General features: G+C 25.7%; 1 protein-coding gene across 1 annotated transcript in view; it reads right to left on the reverse strand.

Annotated features, from left to right (window-relative positions):
- Nucleotides 1-24,360, reverse strand: part of LOC123297299 — a 28,464-nt gene continuing 4,104 nt past the window's right edge. The window contains exon 2 of the mRNA XM_044878908.1: nt 1-1,101. Within this exon, the coding sequence (XP_044734843.1) occupies nt 500-1,101 (602 nt within the window). The 3' untranslated portion in view covers nt 1-499. The remainder of the gene's footprint in view (nt 1,102-24,360) is intronic.

Consider the following 24,360-nt stretch of genomic DNA (forward strand, 5'->3'; position numbering starts at 1 on the left):
TTTAATTTGAGCAGAAAATTAGGATTCTTTATTTTTCACAATTCGAGCATAACAGATCTTAATACAATTTAAGTTCTATTATAACTCTATTTTCGCTGATTAAGTTGAAGAATAAATCATTTTTTGTTCGAACTTTAAAAATACTTGTAATGATAAAAATTTGTAGGAATCATTTAGACGAATTTTACAATCAAACCTTTGATCCAAAAGCTTACGTTTTTTACGGCTAAACATACAGCCGTTAATTGTTGCTAGTTTGAAATTATTCACTGTAATAGAGAATGGTCTTTCTTCATCAATCTTTAAATATTCCATTTGACAAGACCTGTTTATGAGTTGCCGGAAAAAACGGCTTAAAAATAATCAACGCACTAAGTGCTATCTAAGAATATTATAATGTTTTTTATACAGAAAAAACTCAACACTTAGAAACTCACAAAGAAACCAGCAAACAAAGCAAGGTAAAAATATTCGATTCACGATTGAATTTTTGATTTGTTTAAGGTTTGGATGTTGTAACACCATGTAAAGCTGCGTGTCGTCGATATTTTGCTCCAACAACTACTTCAACTGTCGATACAAACATATCTGCAATTTTTCCAGCTGTTTGAAGTACCTGTGACCCTAAAATATCAAACCAATGATGTTGGGGTTGCCCAGCTGTACCCATAAACATTAATGTACGTGTGGTGGTTGGAGCTGATGTTGAAGTCTGAGATGGTACACTAACAGAATTTATTGATGTACTACTAGCATTTGGGAAATTTGATTGATCGATATTGTCTAAGTCTCCTGTGGAGGAAATATCGTTTGGCGAAACTTCGTTTGCATTATTATTATCGTTGAATCGGTTAAATAATGGAATTTCGGTTGTGGAACTAGTAACTGTTGGAGGAGCTGGTGAACGTTCAACTTTATTTGGGGAATTGAATAATTCTTCAAAAGCAATTAAATATTTTCCAGTTGGATCCCAACGTTCAGATAATTGTGCCCATAATTCAGGGTATTCTTTTTGTAAGCGATGTACAACACGCATTGCGTATACAATTTGTTTTTCTGTGCAACGAGCGCATGTTGTTTCCAATGCTTCTGGTAAAATGTCTGAAACAAATAAGAAAAAACTTTATTAATTTGGAAAATTTTGTAAGTTTTATGATTTATTGTGGCTAACAATTTAGTTGGCATGGAGAGACATTTTTAAGGAGTACAGTTTTTAAATTAATAAATTTTTCAGATTTTTAGTTTAGGTAAAATATCGAAAATTTAATATTAATTTTATAAATATCTCTTAAAATCTCTTGTGTATCCTAAGAAAATTCGTATATAATAAAGAATGGAAATTCATTTTTCTTGGAAAATTTTGTATACACACTGTAAAAAAGGGTAAAAATTTTAATTAATTTGATTGATTTGAACCTTTCAAACATTATAAATTTATTCGTAAATAATTGAAAATAATTTTTATACTGCGAGGGTGTAATAAATTTATGTTGAAAAACTTGATAAACAAACCAATTAAATTTACACGTTTTTATAAACAACTTCGTTTGGCAAAATTTTTGAATGAAATATTTATTATTATGTTTATTTAAGGCAATTTTAATTATATAATTAATTTATCTAGAAGATTCTTCATCAATGGCTTGCGCAATTTTTACGTAACACTTTTTAAAAAGAGTAAATAATAATATAAAAATAAAAACTTGTTCAAATGATATTTATTATAAATTTTTATGTAATATATTATTTTTTCTAAACGATATGACTTTTAAGGGTAATATCAATAACTTTCTGGTTGAGTTAAGTGACCAAAGATATATCTTTCCCTATTAATAAAACTAACTGAGATTTTGACTTAGAGAACATAAATAACGAAACAATAAATCACTAATTCATCTGAAAATTTCTTTTTAAAATATCATTTTTTTGTTTAGATTTTCGGGATGAAAATAATTACTTTATATCAGAAATTTAAAAAATATATTATGGATAAAAACTTAAAGTTGTTTTGAATTTTAATTATTATTTTTGATTTTAATAAATAAAGAGAATATATGCTTGTAAACAGGTTTCAGACTTTATGTATGCTTTTACTAAAAGTTTCCATAAAAATATTTATCTCTGCGTACGTTGTTGTTTATTGTTATACAAATTTTATTATTATTATTATTAAAATTAGCGAAATGAAAACACGGACTGACTGACTGCATTTCTTAACAATTTTATTTTCTAATGGAATATTTTATAATTTTTTTTTTGAAGGCAATTTTGATTTATTTTGTAAGTGGCGCCCACTACAAGAGTAATGTTTTTCAATATTTTGTCATTAAATATATAATGAATAATTAAATGTTTTTTAGAGACTTATTTAAACTTTTGAGATTGAGATTTTAACAGTCGGGGCTCATTATTGGGAAGATTAGCGTATTATTACTTGGGGACAAAAATACGCCTTTTTTCAAACAGGTATCTTTTTTCAAACAGGTATCTAATGTAACGATACCTGAACTGTCGAATTACATCGAGTCGTTTGGAAGATACGAGGTAATTTACAAACACGTATACATACCAGATACGTGCGAAAAATATAACCACGCACTCCTTAACAGTCGGGTTCAAATGGTACTTCAAATTTTAAACAGAATTAAATACGTAGTAAAATCTGTTCACGTTCACGAGAGGAAAGTTTATTATTCACAAGTACAAATCCTTGAATTTCTAGAGGTCAAGTCCACATGATTTAGACAATTTCGTGTAATAGATATCTAGGTATATCGATTTCATAAATTTACCTAGCAATTATATCTCCGGAAAAAAACTTGTTTTAAATCTTAAATTACTCAAAAAAAAAAAAAAGAATTACTTTTGCGTATTTACAGAAATTACGAAGATTAATTGTTTTAAAAAGTAGCGAAAAAATTCATTCAAGAAATTTTAACGAAGGCACTGATCAGGTCACGATTTCTTGTAAAAAATTCCATGTAATTATTTTATAAAAATTTTTTGTTTTGATATATAATTGAACTTGAAACACGCAAAATTTGGAGGAAGAAGATATGCTAAAAATTTTAGAAATCATGTTTATCAAACCGTAAGACATGTGACTCTTAAGAGCCATTGCAATAATTCCCTGGTCAAGCGAATTGTAAATACTATATGCTAAAGTTTATTTTCTACTACTCTGAATGTGGTAAATATTTTCGTTTCAGGACTTTAAAAGCGCAAAAATTGTTTTGATTAATGATATCTCAAGAATTTCCAAATTATTAATGAAAACCAAAACTATGTTTTACCATAAATATTTCCATTTTGTAAATAGTACCTCAAAAATTATTCTTGTGTTTGAATATTAAATAGATTAATAATTTTTCAAATTTTTTTCATGAAATATAATGTGTCCAAAAATTGGCTGACACATGCCAATTTTTATAAATATTGCAATATTTACAGAAACAATAAAACCTAAAAATATTAAATATTGAATTTTCGGACGAATAGAATCAATTTCAATCATGAAATTTCATAGGATAAAATTATTTTAAACAATTATTGTAATTGCTCACAGTTTTCATTGTGTTAAAATTATCGCATGTTTAAAACTCATTTTTTATATTATTTGTAAATGGTTATAAGGACAATTTTAATTTAAAATAAATAAATACAAAATTTTATGTTAATCATTAAACGCAAGGATCTTAAAGATTAAAAAAATATTACAAAATAATACTTTTAAATACTTTTTGAATAAAATAAAATAAATTTTAAATTAACCTATTAAAAATTTTTGAATAAATTAAAATATATTTGTTTTTTTAATATAATTTTTTGTTTATATATACTTATATTATATAAAAATTATGTTTAATTAATTTTTTTTTTGATGCATTTAATTTATGAATTATTTAAAATAAATTATTTCCTTTTATAATTGAATTGTAGGAAAATGTAATTGTTTGTTCGATTATTTCCATATATTATGGCATTTAGTTGATTTTAATTAATTAATTATTAAATGCATTTAAAAAACTAAATGTTTTAAGGTTAAAATTTAAATCCAATTTTTATTTAGAGAGGTTTTAAATGTGTGGTTGAACCTTTTAGAAATTTTAACGTCATTGCAATTTGGTATCTAAAATTAAAAAAAATTAAAATGATTTAAAAATTGCGGACAAGTTTTGTCGACATTGTGGTCTTTACATCGTACTGTTATTTGAGACTGTTTTAATCGTAATGGCTATGAGCTTTGTGCGATGAAAATCTATTCAGAAGTTTGAATATAATTATATATATATAAATATATTTCTAGTATATCGAGCAAACCTGACCCTCTATTTATTCCAAAATGACGAATACGTCTATATATTCACCCCTTTGGAATAGATCTAGGGTCAGAGTATATTTTGGTAAATCATTTGGCTAAGGAAAGAAATTAGAAAAACTATTATCAAGGTAGAACCGGCGAAAATTCGCCAAGTTTTCTCTTTCATACAAACTAGTTTGCCCAACTCTTGAAAGAAAGAGATCTTTTTTCTTCGATATCTTAAAAAGGAAATTTTTAGGGTTCCGTATATCGGACTTCTCTGCTTTGTAGAATGTTGGACAAAAGAATTTTTGAATTTTTCATTCAGCTATCTTTTGATATGAATATCGTCAATAATGTAAATTTATCAAATTTAAGCTTGTGTAAGAATTAAATATTCTCGGTTCCCTTGATAGGAAAATCTATGCTCATGACTCTTTTTGTCCAGTTTATGTCTTAATAAAGTGAGTTCCTATAATATACACTAACCGTAAGCTTGATGTTTCTTTTTCGTTTTGAAGTTTCCAAAAAATTCTGATAACTTCTGAAAAACTTTGTTTTTTCTAGAACGATTCATACTTTTGTAAATGGAATAAACCCACTTGTCAATATAATCTAATATGATTTAACAAAAAAATAATATTAATGCTATTACTATTTAAATGCAGCAATAAATACACTTTGAAAAAAAAAAAAAAAAAAACTGTATTCTTGCAAAATAATTGTAGAAACTTAAGTAATATTCAAGTTTTGTTGTAGGTTTTTGTTATATTGATGATGATGATGCAAATGTATATGTACAATGACCAATAAACTGGTCACTATTTTAGTCATAGATTACCTATTCAATAATTAATTACCTATACATACCATGTATCAATAAATGTTTACTATTAATTTTATTGTTTGTTTATAAATAGACTTCTTTTGATTAAAGATAAAATTAGGAAAAAAAGTACCCTTGAATGCAATCATTTACTTTTATTTCACCAACGAAGAGGCATGCTTAAACTTTATGAACAAATACTACTACTAAATATACTGAAATGTCAGCTTTTAACCATGAAAAAAACGTTTTTAAATGTCCTAAAAAGTTGGCTGAAATGGGAAAAATATTAAGTTTTGCTAAAAGATTAGAATATCTCAAAACAAAGGTTTATCAGTGGTTAATAGGTTTTTTAATACAAGATAACACATTTAGCCACATGTCCTCGAGCTATTGACATCACTGCTGACTGAGTCTTCCAACGTGTTCTGCAGCTTTTTACCCGACTTGTATGTAAATTTCTTTATTACCTCGTATCTCCCCAACGGGTCATAGATAACATTTAAGATATTATTATATTTTTCTCAAAAACTCAAGTATTTTTAGATAGGTTTTTGAAAAAACAAAACAAAATGGCGGATTTTTTGAGCAAACTAGTAATACGTTAATGAAAAAAAATAACAAAACCTATTGAGTAGGATATCAAAATAAAGGATATTAAAAAAGGATTAAAATATATATAAGTTATTTGCTTTAATTTAATTAAGAAGAATAAGTTGGTTTAAAAGTTTTAAACCAATAGGTTATAATATAATTAGACGATTCTTTTTGTGCTGGGACAATAAAAAGTCTAAAATAAAATAAATAATAAAAAAAAATAAAAAAAAACTCGACTAATTTAAATAAAATCTGAAAATGAAGAAACAAGTCCATTAGAATACATAGCGACCTTAACAGTAGGGCCCCGAAAAAGCTCAAAAAATGCCAATAGTAATTCAAACAAAAAATAAATAAAAATTGATTAAGATAACCGATAAAATAGTACACATAATAAATGGTTATAATTCTTAGAACAAAATATTTAAGTAGTCTGCATTTGATTATAATTTTTATTCATTAAACAATATTTTAAAGTTACGCAATTCAGATTTATACAGACAATAATATTTAGATTAGGTATACTAAATTATGAAATGAATCAGAAAGACCTTGAAAAAAATTATAATAAAACTTAAAGTAGTTTAAAATATGATATAAAGAATTAAGGCAATTGGAGCAGATTTTACTATTTTAAAAGAAGATACATTAAATTTTCAAAGAAAAAAGTATAGTTTTAAAGATTCGGATGTTCGGATTTAATTCCCTTGTGAAATTAATTACCTTCATCTTGACTTTATTCGAAATCGAAAAGAGCAACTTACGTCTCTAGCCTGGATAATTTTCTCATGTCAAAGAGTCTAATCAAAGACTTCAGTTAACAACAAGAAAAAGTAATTTTAATCTTATTTTGAATATGGAAAAATTTCTTTGTATTTGTCTGAATTTCATGTCCGAATTACCTTAACTTGTAGCCGCATTTAACCATATCAACAACCATTGCAAACAAGTTCATTAAGTTTTAATAATGTTTATTTCAAAAACTTGAAATGCAACTTTAGTGTCACAAATTTTGATTGATATGTTTATACTAAAAGTTTTTGATGTTTTTCTAACCTTGACTTCAAATTTTAATATTATTCAAAAATTTATTCTACTGATTCAAGCATATGATTAATTATGTCTATTTAACGTTTTAAAAAGTGATGTAGCAAAAATTTGGAGATGCGTCAGAACACAAATTAAACAAAAACATTTCAAAATTTTGAATATACTTGACATAATAATAACAACAAAGTATGGATTTATTTAATTGAATAATTGAAACATGAGGTTAAATTAGGTACTTACAAAGGTAAAAATTATGATATTTTAAAATAACATCGTTAATAATGTCTTTTATTTTGAATTAATTCAACATAAATTTTTGTATTTTTTGATCAGTTTTAAGCAAAAAAGTACAAAAAAGTAAGTTATTTTTTATCTAGACGCTTAGTTTTCGGAATAAAACTTCTTGAAAAGTTAAAAATACAATAGGCAGACGGTTTTAAGAAAAATGTGTTATATTTCCAATCTCTGAGGGAATTCGCTTAGCTAACGCAGCTCCTACGCTAAGAAATTGAGAGATTTCCAAAATAAAGCCTTTTTGGCTCAATTCTTTCATAAAGGATTCTTAGTAAGCACTTACTAAGTTTTAAATCGACCTATACTAATTAAAGCCTTGAGCTTTGAGCTTTTACGTGAACTTTTTACAATCTTATATTATTTATTCAAAAGTCAAAATATTGTACTATCTGTTATAAAATAATTCATGATATTTGATTAATTTCATTTTTAAGTATACTTTAAATTTTAAGTAAATAAATATACTTATATAGAAAGTAATTACTTAAAATTGCCAAATTATTTCAGTAGCTAAAAATAAATTTATCAGACCGTTTACATTAAAGGTATTACGCAGATGTAGGTAATATTTTAATACGATAATTTATTAAAATAATAACTATATTTTTATTAGTTATGTAAACCACAAAATTATAAGTTGATAATTGCAACAAAATATGACAAATTTTTTAGAGGATCCAATCAAATTTTTATATAACGTAGATGCTTAAAATAAAAATGATTGTGATGGAAAACTGCCAATTTTCGAAATTTGCATTTGTGAGATTATTGGTTTAAAATGATAATGTCGTAGTTAAGAATACTATACTGATTTTTTTCTAATCGTTGATACTTTTTTTGTACTTTTTTTGTAAAATTAACTTCCTTTTACTATTTGATAATAACAATTGCATACTATATTTTTATTAATTGTAAATGTTGATTCTTCTTATTAAAATTGTATTATGTCTCCTAAATGGTACTAATGCAGAGTTACTGAAAACGTACTTTAAACTTTCATATAATATACATATAAATTATGTTTATAGAGTTTTTATTAATTTTTATGCAATTTTTATTAGGTAAATGAGCTATTAAAGTTATTAATTGGTGAGTACCATTTATGAAATCGGTTGCTAAATTGGTACTTTTGTTATAAATAAAATAAAATTATTTGAGAACATATAGACAAATCAACACAAGAAATTATCTGAGAAAAAAAATTTTTTTTAATATAATACAAATTCTTTGGAGTAGGTACGATATAGGATACTTACACTCCCTTAATATGAAAGAAATGATGATAACTTGTTATTGAAATAATATCCACAAGGCAATCCTAATATGGCTTAGAAAAATTCTAGAAACAAACCCTTTTTTTATTATAAACAAGAGAATGTTATATATTAAAAAAGTCATAAATCTTATTCCGATATAAATGCAAAACAGATAAATAGACATTTTAATGATAATTTTTGAAGGCCGTAATAATATTTTTTTCTTTTTTAATCAAAGATTTAAATTATATCAATAGCAAGCAATTTATTTTAAAATTGCTCTAATTCCCGTAAAAAAATAAAAATACTATATTTAAATTATTCATTTAATAATAATAAAAAAAAACTGTTTTAAATATTAATTGAATTTTTAATTATACATTTTTTTTTATTAATTTCAAATTCATCAGTCATATAATAAATGATTATTATACCATGTATATGAAATATACCAAGATATACTAAGTTTAGTCCCAAGTTTGTAACGCTTAAAAATATTGATACTATGAACAAAATTTTGGTATAGGTGTTCATAAAATCACCTAATTAGTCCATTTCCGGTTGTCTGCCTGTCTGTCTGTCTGTCGTCTATCTATCCGTCTGCCATCACGATTAAGCAAAAACAAAAAGAGAATTAAGCTGAAATTTTTACAGCGTACTAAGGACGCAAAAAGTGAGATCGAGTTCGCAAATGAGCAAAATAGGTCAATTGGGTCTTTGGTCCGTAGGACCCATCTTGTAAACCGATAGAGATAGAACATAAATTTAAGAGTAAAAAATGTTCCTTATAAAAAAATAAACAACTCTTGTTTGAAACATTTTTTCATAAACATTACTGTTTTCCCGTGAGAACGCAAATTATTCCCGAATTGTAAAGTATGTATTATATGGGAATATCAATTATATATGTGTGACATGTATGTATGTGTAATATGACAGAGTAATCAACACACAGTAATCAACTCTACACATGGCATTTCAACAATAAACTCAGTCAATTGTTTGTTTTCACTTGTTTTATTACATGTTTTTTGTCGTGCCTAAAGACTACAAAAAAAACTTTATTAATTTTGTATACTTTTCTTTAACTTTGAGCAGTCTCTGAAGTTTTTTTTTGGATTCGAATATTGTTTTACGAGGCCGCGCTGTAAAAATAATGAATTAAATTTGTACGTCTTAGACAATTTTTCATTAAGAATTCATTTTGAATATTAAAAAAAAATTAACAATGCATTATTTTTATTCATTTATTCAAAGTTTGTATGTTGAATTAATTTTAAATTAATTAACTTAAGATTGAATTTCTTAATAAAATGTCATTTCCTCAAAGGATATGACATTGATTCAAAATGTAGTAAGTTTACTTTACTGCACATAATGTGTCATGTTTTAATGTAATAAATAATAATTAATTGTAAAAATTACATCATAATCTTGTTGATATAACAAAAATTAATTTCTTTTTATAATATGTGATCAATTAGTTTTGTAATTTTTTCTAGACTAATATTGGCATAATTTTAATGTTTATTAATGTCAAAAACTTTAAAAAAATAAAAGAATAGGGAATATTCATTTTTTTTTTTTTTTTTTGTTTTTTTTAATGCATTGTTTACACCGTTATAACAAAGTAAAAAATATAAATATTGAATAAAATGCTGCATTTAAGTGTAAAAAATACTTAAAATATACATTATAATTTTTAGATATTTAAACGCAGTTTTTTGGCACTCTCTGTTGATGACGTATAAGTACGTGATCTGTCAATTGGTGACAGTTCAATGTATAATTTACACTTAAAAAAAATGAATTTAAAAAAAAGAATTTACACTCGTTATCATTAAGTTTTCTAATAAAAAGCCGTAGAAGAGTATAATTTAATGAAATACCATATAAAATGTAAGTAATTAATATCATACAGTATGTCAACAAATTGGACAAGCCCGTACTTTGATGTCACGTACGTATAAAAATTTGAATTTCCGTTTTAGAAATTTTTAAATGCCCTCACTGAATTTGTCATTTTATTAATAAATTTTTAGTAATTAAAAAGGTATTAATTACTAAAATAATGGTTTAGTTAAAATGTCCAGTCATTAAAGTTACGGAAGAAAAATATTTGAGCCAAATTTAAATTTCATGAATCTATTATTAAAAAAAAATTGAACATTCTTTCTTCATAAAATCAAACAATGATCTTCTGATTTTCATCGATATTTTACCAGATTCTCTAAATAAGCTTAAGGCATTTTTATGGCATCAGTTTTAATAAGATTAAAGTTCACGTGTTTCATGGATTTTTTTCGTACATTTTTGAATTCTGAGTAGGTACCTATCCTTCGAACAGGTTTTTAAAAATAATTCATATTTGCTTAAAAATTTATTGTTTACTTGAAAGCTTTCCGCGGACTAAAAGTATGTTCGAATAAACAGTGTGCCTGATTCTCTAAATAAGCTTAAGGCATTTTTATTACATGAAGTTCAATAGGAATAAAGTTCACGTGTTTCATAGGTTTTTTCTTAAATCATTGAATTCTGAGTACCTATCCTTCAAACATATATTTTCAAATAATTCATATTTATTTAAAAAATTTTTTGTTTACTAAAGCTTTCCGCTGACTAAAAGTATGTTCGAGCAAACAGTGTACCTTCAGGTACACTGTTATGTAGGTTTAGCTAAACGACAATAATTAATTTTTGTACTTTTTTTTGCCGATTTTTGTACTTTTTGGGTCAAAATTACCTTATAGACTGAGTTTTATTGAAATTGGAGATAAAAAAATTTTTCGATTTTTTGCAATATTTTTAAACGGTACCCCTTTGGAAAAATCGAGAAAATCGGCCAAAAAAAATTTTGTTTTGGAATTTGATGAAACTCAGTAGATGGGGTAATTTTGATATAAAAAGTATAAAAATCAGCTTTAAACACAGTGTAAAAGGTATTTTGACCCAAAAAGTACAAAAATCGGATTCATTTGTTGACTCTTCGAATAGTTTTTTAGATACGGACTAAAATCAATCCAAATATTGCGATATCTCAGAAAATCTGCATCCAATCATTAAATTAACCTGATTTTTATACTTTTTGGATCAAAATTACCCCATCCACTGAGTTTCATCAAATTCCAAAACAAAAATTTTTTTGCCGATTTTCTCGATTTTTTTAAAGGGGTACACCCCTTAAAAAAATTGCAAAAAAACGAAAAATTTTAAGTTGTTTCTATTAAATTAAAATAATACCGAGAAAATAGGAAAAAACCAACCAACAATTTAATTATTATATAAAACAATTTTTACCATAAAAGAAAATCAAGAAAATGTTTTTTAACCTTCGAATTAAATCATTTTCTATCTTACAATATTTATAGCATTAAAAATAACATTTAAATGACTAACAAATCACAAATCACAAACTGTTATAATCGGTGTCTTATTTCTTGTCTATAATAAAAGAAAATACGTGTTACTATGTTACTACTGACTTGGCATTATTTATTATTTTGTTTACAAAAAATTTAAAATTATTAATAAAATCTATTATTTATTTAAACAAAAACCACCCACACTTTTAAATAATACAAGAGGTTTTTGATCTGAATTTTTTAAAAAGGTAACTTTGGAATATGGTTCATATATCAAAGATTTATCTTGACAATAACATTTATTCTCGACTAGCAGATACCTGCCCGATTTGCTACGCAATTTCTCCTTTAAAAACAATGACTATCACGTTATAGCCCTCACTTATCCTCCCTTTTGTTGACAATTTAATAGATTTTAATTTTGTTGTGGAGAACTCTAACTTTTTCGAAAATGAAGTTCTGTCTATGATACTCGTTGATATTGTAACTTTCTATAGGTCCAATTATTAAATTTGCCTGATTTTTATACTTTTTGGATCAAAATTACCCCATACACTGAGTTTCATCAAATTCCAAAACAAAAAATTTCTTTTGCTTTGGAATTTGGCTTTTGCTTTTTGCTTTTCAAAGGGTACCCTTTAAAAAAAATTGTGAAAAATCGAGATTTTTTTTATCTCCAATTTCGGGCACCCCTTACCAGAACTATTCAATTTTTTTATTTTCTTACTCTTCTCGATACCACATTTACATGAAAAAATATATAGACAGAATTTTAATGATATTAGAAATATCAGAAATTTTCCACATATTTAGATTTTAATCATTTGATTTATTTTTATTTTTAGAATTATATTCAAATCCATAAATTTAAACGAAGATGTTTCTTTGAACATGTTTAGAATTTAAATTTAATTTAATTACGTTCTTATTGCAATTTTATACAATTAAAAATAATATTTTACATTAATTTATTTTTGAAATTTGTTTCTAAAACATTAATTTTGGATAAAAATAAAAAACATAAACATAATTTTAATTCCTAAATATTACTATTATTATAAAAAAAGGTTAGATAAAAATACTACAAAAGAAATAACCTTGGCAATCATTGCAGAAAAAAAAAGTAAATTTTTGTGGTTTTTACTCCCAAATTAACTTTGGTTACAAGAGTTTGATAATTAATTTCAAACGCACATAACCGTACCGTAACTTATGTGATCATAGCAATAATTAAATCACCTTTTCTTCTAATCGTGCGATTTAGATTCTGAATCATTTTTGTGTAAGAACCTTGATCATTGAAATTTATCTTAGAATAGTCTAGAATAAATCTGAATCACAGTGCCGAATCATTCGTTATAAAAATAGTTTAATGACTAAATCCTTCGAAGGTGAAGTTAATTTTCAAGATCAATTAGTCAAGGTAAAATAACTCGTAAATATTCCGAATTACAATTCACTTTGGTTACTTTGGTTCTGAACAAAATATAAACTTTTGTTGTTATGGATACCTAAGCTGAAATTTTATCGACATATTCTTTGAGTAAAAGTCTAACTATAACAAAATTTTTAGTCTTCAAATCAAACATTGTTGTAATGCTCGTACATCCTTAAATCCAATAATTTATAAAACATCAGAATTTATAGTTTGAAGGTTTGTCACGATTAATTTAATCCCTGATATAAAAAAAAGGTTTGGCAAATAAAATATTGTTTATATGCATTAATTATATGTTATTAGATTATTACTAATTATTACTTGAAGGCGTGAATCAATGCATTAATAAATCTATGGTGTTGATTTTATGAAAACATGAAAATTGTTAATCTGAATAATTAAATTGGCAGCCCCATATATACTTAGATTTATCTGTAAACACAAATTGTTTTTTAATTTACGGAATTTTTGTTCAATGTAAAAAATAATTAATTATTCACAAAGATAGTGTGTCATTCAAAAAGGGATTTAAAATTACACAAGATAAAACTTTTGTTAATTTTCATAGTAAAACCTTAAGCATGAAAGATAAAAATTATTGGGCAGACATTTGAAATTGAACATGTTTTTCGCTTAAATTCACCATTTGCGTCACAATTTGTAGCTTATTTGTAACAAAAAGCAAATTGATCGATCAATGAAGAAATTTAGAACCGCGAAAACTTAGATTGGCAGTTATTAAGTTAGTTACTATCTTTGGTTAAATTAAAGCAAAACAGTGGGCTTTGTAGGTAATTCGGAAAAATTAAAGCTTGAATTTTGATCATCGGAAAATATAAAACTACAGGAAATTCTATGATACAGTTAACTTATCCATGGTTATTCGTTCGAAGTTCTAATTCTCCATATCGTTACACACCGTTCTGAAAAAATTTGTTGCTAAAATTAAGGCAAATGTCTAAGAAACATTAGAAAAATGCCAAAAATATCTAGAGTTCGAATAAAATTCATAACAATGTTAGCATTTTTTAATTTTTCTAATTTTTCAACGGTTTTTACTGGCTGGCAACGATTTTATGAACACATGAAGAAAACATGTCAGAGGTTATCTTTTTATGTTGGTGGAAAAGCAATTAAATTACAAAGGATATTATTTTTGTCCATGTACTTTGCATTTATTGACGCTTCCACCATATTTAAGTGATTTTTTTAGATAAACAAAAATAGTAGTCCACACGACTAACTTCCCAGAGGGGCAAAAACATTAAACAAAAGTTATTCTTGTCATCCTTCATAGATTATTCTTCGAACATGTATTGCAGCTCATGCTGTAACGATCATTATCTCCATAGATATATGATGTGTTTTATTCACTTTTCCGATTCGCGAGATAATCGAGGCGAAAGCATCCGAACATACGCACATACGTATGCACACATCTCATTGAAAGGTTTGTATGTAAATATGTAAAACTAGAGATTTTCAAAATCGGCCCCATTACATCAACTTCCTCTGGGAAGTTAAAAATAAAATAAAATTTTAATCACAAAATAATTTTTCAGTAAATATTGCTAATTTTCAATAAAAAAAAGGAAAGGGACACCCTGTTTAAAAACAAAGCAAAACATACAAGTAATTAACTATATAAACATGTATTTTATATTGTTCGTAACATCACAATGACAACATGCCGTGTACAGATAAATATATAAAATTAAAAAAAATACCATACCTGTAAATTTTTATAATTACATAAGTTAATTAATTAAAACAACATCAGATTTAGATAAAAGAATCAGTAGGAAATATTTTAAATTGCATTTCAATAATTAATCTTGATATTTGTTTTTTTTTTATTCACTTTTAATTTTATTTGACATAACGAGTTTTAAATATGAGATATGAAAGTTATATAAAATAATTTGAATAAAATTAGAGAATATGATTTTTTTTGGACAAAATTTGTTAAAAACAAAAATTAATTACACGATTATGGTATGTGGGGTCGCTTTATGTTAAAATTCTACGATAAATTTCGACTTTTGTCACAATTTGCAAGATCAATTTTTGTATTTTATAAATAAATATTTCGACTACCAAGTAGTCATCATCAGTATCAATTAGCTAATCGTAATTACTTTTTTTGTGTATGTTACTCGTTGTTAATTTGGTGACAGTCTGCAATTGCACTTCATTTATTATCTTTGATAATATTTATAAAATTATGTGCCTTTCAACCCTTTTCTCAACGTATTTATTGCTCACTTTTCTGCTATTGTCTTTTAATTTTGCCATCAAAATTTCCATATTGTTCTAATTGACTTACATACAAAATTCAGGTATCGTTTATATCGGATTTTATAATAGAATTCGAAAATACGCAATGGGATTTAAGTTTGTCGCCTGAGTAACATATAATATAAAAAGGTTGTACAATTTCAGAACTCCACTGAGTTCAAGTTTAGGTTTCAAGAATGATCGATGTCAAAAACTGATATTTCTTTTTCGTTGTTAATTTTCCTACTGGAATCATGCAGTCAGCCTAAAATGGTACATTTTCATTTTCAGAATCATTTGCAATATGGTTAAATTCATACTTCTTCAATTTCGTTGATTATAATATAATTGAAAAAAAAGTATCTTTCAAAATTTACACGCAAAAAACAATATGCAAACATTTGGAAATGTATATTTAAAAAGTTGTAGTATTATTAATTACATGTTTAAATATTTTTTTTTAGGTAACAAAAATGTATCGAAGATCGAGAATAAGTCATTTCTGTGATAATTTTTAACTGAAACATTGCCAAGCTACGTGTAAAAATAATCAAGTGTAGACCCAGATCCCTGTTGATGAAATATTTTGTATATTACACACCTCTATAGAGCAAAAGTGACAAATGTCTCAGAGGATTAGTCGAGAGTGACAAGCACGAAATCTGACGCTTATTTACTTGCTCCCGTGGTATGTATACTGTTTTTTTCCCTACGGGATGTGTTAACTTTCGTCTCACTATGCTAAACGAACGCTTTCCGCATAAACACGCTTAAAAAACTACAATGAAATAGGACTTTCCCTACGGAAGCTAGAACAACATGATGCCAAAAATTTTTAACCGTTAGATTACTAACTTTTATATTCTACTTGGCTGTAGCAAGTTTTAGGCGTAGATTATTTTTTCTTGGCATAATAACTTTTCGATTTTTAGGTATAAGTAAATTGAAGATATAAATTAAGGAACAAGTAAAACTACTTAGTTTGTTTAGCTAATTTATTGGTGAGATGTTACTGAATTATTTTCTCTTAAAATTTGAAAATAACATGAATTAAAATTTGACCTTAAAAGATTAATAAAAAAATTCTTATGAATGTCAAGATTAATCGAAAGAAAAAGCAATGAATAAAAATATTGCGGTTTTATAAATTTTTGTTGTAATAAAAATTGATGTATTAATTTTAAAACATAATTGTTATTAAATTGTAGGAAAAAATTAACAATAATTTAAAAAATTTCTCTTTTTTTCTTAAAATTTAAAACAAAATATTAAATAGTAAAGACAAAATTTATCATAAAAGAGAATTTTTATTACATTATTATTTTTAAGTATTATTAAATAAAATATGTATTTTTATAATATTAATTTAAAATTTCACTTTCGTTTGAAAAAAAAGTGAATAAAAATAACATGATAATATTTCAAGGTAAGTTAGTTATCGGTGCAGTAGAAAACAGAAAAAGAATTAATAAAAATAAATTCTTCTGCTTCTTCAAATATACCATCTTCTTTTCCAAACTGTTGAATATTTTTATGAGAATAATTTTATGCATCAAGTTTTTAAAACAATATTTATCTTATTATATACCATCCATGTATATAAAATATACATAGTAGGTATATTAAGTTTGGTCCCAAACTTGTAACGCTTAAAAATATTGATACTATGAACAAAATTTTGGTATAGGTGTTCATAAAATCACCTAATTAGTCCATTTCCGGTTGCCTGTCTGTCTGTCGTCTGTCGTCTGTCGTCACGATTACTTTAAAACGAAAAGAGATATCAAGTTAAAATTTTTATAGCATGCTGAGGACGTACAAAGTGAGGCTGAGTTCGTAAATGAGCAATATAGGTCAATTGGGTCTTGGGATCTTGTAAACCGTTAAAGATAGAACAAAAGTTTAAATGCAAAACATATTCCTAAAAATAAAATAATAAACAACTTTTTTTTCAAACGTTTTGCCGTAAACATCCCTGTTTACCCGTGAGAGCGCAAATTATACGCAAAATGTATAGTATGTATTATATGGGAATATCAATTATATTTGTGTGACATGTATGTATGTTTTATGTGACAGTGTAATCAACACTGTCTATACATAGTATTTCACCAATTAACTCAGTCAATTGTTTGTTTTCACTTGTTTTTTTTAACAATTTTCAAACTACCCTATTTTTTTCTCATAAAAAATTAACAAATTTTTGATTTATTTATAAACTTTCTACAGATATAAAGATTTGACTGAAAGAAGGCTCCATTAATTAGGAAATTTCAATAATTTACTATTATGCACGGCTTAAAGTCTTTGAGAATTTCATATTTTTTCTTTTTTGGCTTTAAGTTCTCCATAAAAGCTTGAACGAACTGTACTTGACGTATGAGATCAAAGTCATTTGCTTTTGGATGGCGAATTTTATTCAAAATTTGTTCCAAATTTGTTTTAGTAAGCTCTTATTTGCCTTCACTTAATAAAGTAAGTGAAATTTGGAATCCATAATTGTATGACCTATTTATATAGGGAAAGAAAAGCGAAAGATATCGATAGATGATTTTGTAAAGTTTTTATTGGATTAGAAACTTTTTTGTTTGTAAATTAATCGCCAATTTTATTGTTTATAATGAAAACAAGGAATTTGTTTGAATACTCTGTAGGAGATAATACATGTAATTAAACTGGTTGGCCTCTATGTACTAAAGAGTCAGTAAACAACAACTCAAGTACTTAAAAGGCCTCTATAGATCATTGTCCTTTGGAATATCAATACCAAAGCAACAGACGAGGCTATACAAATATTATTAAAAGGCTTTATGAAATTAATAATAAAATCTAATATTCATATTAAAAATTTTTCGACAAAAATTTCGAAAATTTTTGAGTGAATAAACCTTGGGTTCATCTAAGATGAAAAATCAATATTGAGAATACACTTTTTTGTTAGCCCACCATTATTTAACTAGCTTGTTTTAGAGGTATATAAAAATTAAGAAAATGAAAAATCAAAGATTATCAATACTTTATATGAGAAAAGGTCTTTCATTTGTTTCATCATGAAATCGTACTTGTGGGCATTTGAAAAAAATTAAATATCATTGCGCCTGAAGCATTATTATGTAAAATTTTATGCTTGGTAAAGGGTTTTTGGAACTATGTTCCTTAACGCAATTTGTGGTTCTGATTTGTTTGCTGGTTGGGAAGTAAAATAAAAAAAAGTGCAAAAAAAACCGACCATTTTCATCTAGGTTACCTTTAGGTTACCTCATCTAGGTTAACTTCTGCAGTCGATTCAGCTTGCAATGAATTTTGAGAAAATGCAAAAATATTATTATAATTGTCCATTTGTATTTTTTTGACAAAATTTTATGTTTTATCATTTCAAAAAAATGAGTTGTGAAAGCTATTAGAAGTTAAAGATAACAGAGATAATTTAAAGTAAATACAATGAAATTTTTATGTTATGTCATAATAAATATCCTAATCCAAACGTAATGTACGCACATTGGGTTGACTACTAAATCAGAAGTAGACCTTTTTTAAGCTAATATTACAATTAATGTATACAGTAAAAACTAAAAGTAGATATAAAATTAAATTCTTTAAATAATCAAAGAAGTATTTGACTTCAAAAATGAATACCTTAAATTTTCAGAAAAATATCTTGTAAATAAAAAAGTAAGCGCTACATTTATAATGTACCAAGGTACGAAAGGAATATAGTTTCTACCGGATGTTTCACGACACATCTCACTCTTTTTATTTAAATAAACATGTGAAAATTCATGTTTTGGACATTTTTGGCGAGCAACATACATTAACAAAGAAAATTTCCTATAATTTTCGGTAATACATGTTAAAATAATGTCTAGGTCTCAGGATGATAAATCAATAATTTTATAGATACATTTTTTTCCAAATCAATTAACCTATGCAACATGAAATTATAGTCAATAAATTAATAAATCAATCATAATTTTTTTTTTTTTTAATAAAAGTTGTAAATATAATTTCAACACTTCACAACGATCGGTAATAATAATTAACCACTATAGGTAAGTAAATGTATTTTGAATTTAGAATTAATCGATAAAAACATGGTAATAAATTACTAATTGTATATATGAAAGTTACTTACAATCCTAGAAATAAAATTTATGTACTTAAGTTATAGCGTTAATATTTAATCATAAACAAGAAATCAACGTAATAAGTAACTCCCACTTAACTGTAAAAAGTAGAACATTTTAAAGGACAATGAGGACAATTACTTGATATCCTGTTAAGTTAGAAAACCAGTTAATTGAATACATTAATTAATATCTTGTAATATTACTAAATACGTGATTATCTAATTACTATATTACTCAAAGATTATCCTGCAATATTTTGATGACATTACTAAAAAGGAATTTTCTTTAAAGTTATCTGCATTCTCATAGTTTGTAGCTTCGACCTATCGAAGAGTCTGTACAATTAAGACTGCTTTTTGGAAGCCAATTTTTAAATAACAAAAACGGAATCCTATTTAATGATTTAAGTCCATCTCAAACTATTGTTCTATATCTAACGGTTTATAAGATGGGTCCTACGGAGTCAAGACCCAATTGATCTATGTTGCTCATTTACAAACTCGACCTCACTTTTTACGTCCTCAGACGGATAGACGACAGACAGACGACAGACAGACGACAGACGACAGGCGAGAGACTGACAACCGGAAATTGACTGAGTAGGTGATTTTATGAACACCCATAACAAAATTTTGTACATAGCACCAATATTTTTAAACGTTTCAAACTTGGGACTAAACTTAGTATACTTTGGTATATTTCATATACATGGTATAAAAATTACTTAAATGCTTAGTTAGATTATGATATCATATTAATTTTTCATCGTCCATCTTTTACAGAATGTATTTATTTATTCGAATAAGCGCAAATTTATGGGAAATCTAAGTGGATGCTTATCAAAATATATTTTTATCGGAAACAGAGTGTCAGAATAAGATCTCCTAGTACTGATATTTGAAGAATCATTTTGCCTTTTCATAACAGGATATTTCACCAGACGTTGAATTCATAGATGGATATTAAGAAATCATAGTACTTAACAACAATACTGTTAAAAAACTAGGACTCTATTTTAATATTCTAGTAATTCCATAGATCATTGTTCTTTTATAGACTCCTTATGACTGTCATTATGATTGATTAATGTCATTAGTGATTTTAACGACAATAAATTTTTGCCATAAAATAATAAAGAATACCATTTAAGATAAATACTTAAAACTTCAATGATTTTGATTTAGTGAAAGCTATTTAAAACGTTCTTTTCGGTAGCGATTTAACAATCACTGATTCAAATGAGACATTAGGTAAATTTATCCAATTTGTCCCCCATTCTGAAATATATATGCTGTTTAAAATTCTTTTAATATTAACTCTTTCTTAAATGAGAGAGTAAATTGTTCTTGGTGAGGTATATCGTGGTGAAATGTATCTCACGAATCTTGTTTTAGATAAGATCGAATCTCAAGCAATTTAGAAACATTTTTCCACGAACAATAGTGCTTTTAAACATTGAATTGACAACCCAGATATTCGAAGGTTTATTAATCAAATTCTTATATTATGCATAATTTAATAATTAATTTTTATTAATTAATTTCCTTTTAATAATTTTACTTATCAATTTATTTTTATCAAATAAAGTTTAAATACCTCTATTAACCTTACATATTTGATAAAAATCTTGTATGCAAATTGCAAATAAATATAATTGTACAAATATTCATATAAAAAATACACAATTATATTCTTACAAAATTAATTGTGTGATTTATGTAAAAATAAATTGTTTAGTTTACTATATAAACAAAAATCACCCACATTAAAAATAAAAATAATAATAAATAATATTAATTTTAATTATCTATAATCTATGACATCTAAAAATATTTATTATTTTATGAAATCGGAAAATGCAATATGAAATTTAATTAAATGTTGTGTATTTATTTATAATTATATTGTATAAACAATTTTGTTGAATATTCATTGCTTGATGGTCAATAATCTTTTTTATGTGGAAATTTCAGTTTTAACATGACTAAATAACTTGCAATTTTTCAATATTTTCACCGCTGTTTCGGCTCAGATTTTGGAAACTACTAATCTTATTTTCAAATTAACCCAATTTTAGAAATTTTTAGGTCAATAATCAGTTCACAAGTAAGGTTATTTGAGCTTTTTTTTGAAATGGGTAAGTAATACGAATATGAAGCTCTTCATGTAATGTAATTTTGACCCAAAAAATTATAAAATCAACCTTATTTGACGAATAGATAATTGGTTTTTGAGATTTCGTCGAAAATCTCACTTTAATATTGAATTTGCGGTCATTTTTTAGAAACTACTCACCCAATCGTCAAGTAAATTAAGTTTTTAATTTAATTTTGGATCTATATTACCGGAAGTCCCGAATTGAATATAATTCAAAATCAAATTTTTTTTCGATTTTTTAAAGGTATCTCTGCATCATAAAATGTGCACAGGGCACATTTTGTGACGCAGAGTATACGTCTTAAGAAAATTGATAAAAATCTAGAAAAAAATTTCATCTTCAATTTTGTATATGTATAATATATGTGGTAATTTTGACTAAAAAAATACAAAAATATCGATCCCTGGAAAACTGGACACGTAGTTTCCGAGATATCGTCCAAAAAGTTTTCTCGGATCGATTTCAGACAAAATATTAAACTTTCATGATTCTTATGTTCAATTTTTGATAAAATTTCTTATTTTGAAGTAATTAGTATCTAAAAAAATACTGAAATTCAATCTTTATGGGTGATTGGCCATTAAACATTTTTCTTATGAAGAATGAAACCCGAATACCGTTATTGTTTTAACGTGTGTTCATTCTCGTTAAGTAAATAATTCTCATTGATTGTAAATAAAGAATGACGATTGACCTTTTTTTTTCCTTATAATTTTCTTTGTTGCTATTAAAGAAAGACAATACAAGTATGAATATTTTTTATTATTTTATTTTTTATTTACTAGTTTCCTCATTGTAAACGATTATCGTATGGTCATGAATTTTAATTAGTGATTTATAACATGAAGAACTAGAATCAATAATTTCTATTTGATTTTTTTTATAGATGGACGACGACGTTGGAAACTTAACTTAAATAAATTTACAAATAATAATTATTGTTAAAAAGTTAGTTTTACCTTCAACAAGCTAAAACATTACTGTTTTGACTCGTTTGAACTAAAATGAAAATTCAAGAATGCTACTTTAGAACTGTTCCAAAGTGCCCTTATAAAGGACAAGTTAAACGATAGTATCCCGATATTGGCTCATTAATTAATCAAAATCATCATGGATCTAGAACGAAGCGTAGGATTTGACAATCAGTTCAGAACAGTTGGAAATTTATAGAAATGTGAAAAGCCGGGCTCAACTCTTATCAGGCTTGGAAAATAGTAGTTAAGAATGGTATTCAAATAAAAAGATCTTTGAATAAAAAATGTTAAAATTAGATAATTTCAGCAACAATTCTGACTTCATATTATATTCTGTATATATATGTAATATATATCAAGGTATACTAAGTTTAGTCCAGAGCTCGTAACGTTTAAAAATATTGATGCTACGAACAAAATTTTGGTATAAGTATACATAAACCACCTAATTAGTCCATTTCCGGTAGTCCGTCTGTCAACACGATAACTCAAAAACAAAAATGGATATCGAGGTTTATATCATGCTTAGGACGTAAAAAGTGAGATCGAATCGTAAATAAGCAACATGTCAATTGGGTCTTGGATCCGTAGGACCCATCTTATAAGCCGTTAAAGATATAACATGAATTTAAAAATGTTCCTTATAGAAAATACACAACTTTTGTTTGAAACATTCTTTCGTAAACAGCACTGTTTACCTATAAGGACGCAGATTAGGACAAAACTTTGGTGTACAATTTCTCCAAAACTATAAATAATGAGCAATTGAAAATTTTCAGGTAGCTTCAACTAGTGGTCTTGTGAATGATTTTCGCAAAAAAAAAAAAAAAAAAGAAAATATTTGTAAAAACCAAAACAAATGGCGAAGGAATTTTAAACTTCTAATTTATTAAAAATAATGCAAGCACTGGCATTCAACACTTTTTGCACAGGGTAATTCAAAATTTAAATCAGCCAATTGTTTATATATACTTTTTTTTTCCAAATTGTGCGTTTTTCAAATGTATTACGATTTTATTAAATAATTTGGTTTAATTGATTGGCCTACTACACTAAAACATAATTACTATCCGTTTATTTAGTTTGTTTTTGTTTTGCTATAAATTTTTAAATCTTTAAAAATTTAAATATACGTTTAATTTTGTATCGCTTGTCAATTTTCAAGGTGCTATTTATAAGTTATTAGTGAAGATTTGAACCTGATTTTTAATTTACAACAAATATTATAATATAATGATCATTAATTTTTGAAATTAATACCTTTAATGTTATTGATAGATTTGTTTAGATTAAAAAAAATATTTTTTTTGCCCCAATCGTGTAATTATTTTGATAAATTGACACGATATTATAATTTTGATTTTTATAATTTATATATATTTAAATTAATTGGTTATAATTATCAAAAAAAAAATCTAAACGAAAACAAAATCTCAACTAATCTAATTACATAAATTAATTTTTATGAACTCAAAAAATTAATCTTTCAAATTTGTTTTTATAGGTTTAAATTTTCGGATTGGTATCTTAGAGATATCAAAAATTAGAACAACACAATTAATAGCATTAGTTAAATTTTGGTGGGAGCGTCGATAAGGAATTTTGTACATTCATAAAATAGTATATATCTAATTAAAAAATGTAGGCTCAAGAAACGCCAAATCATACACCAGTACTTTTCGGTGGACTATTCAACGTAAT

The sequence above is a fragment of the Chrysoperla carnea genome, chromosome 4 (assembly GCF_905475395.1).
Source record: "Chrysoperla carnea chromosome 4, inChrCarn1.1, whole genome shotgun sequence".
NCBI lineage: Eukaryota > Metazoa > Arthropoda > Insecta > Neuroptera > Chrysopidae > Chrysoperla > Chrysoperla carnea.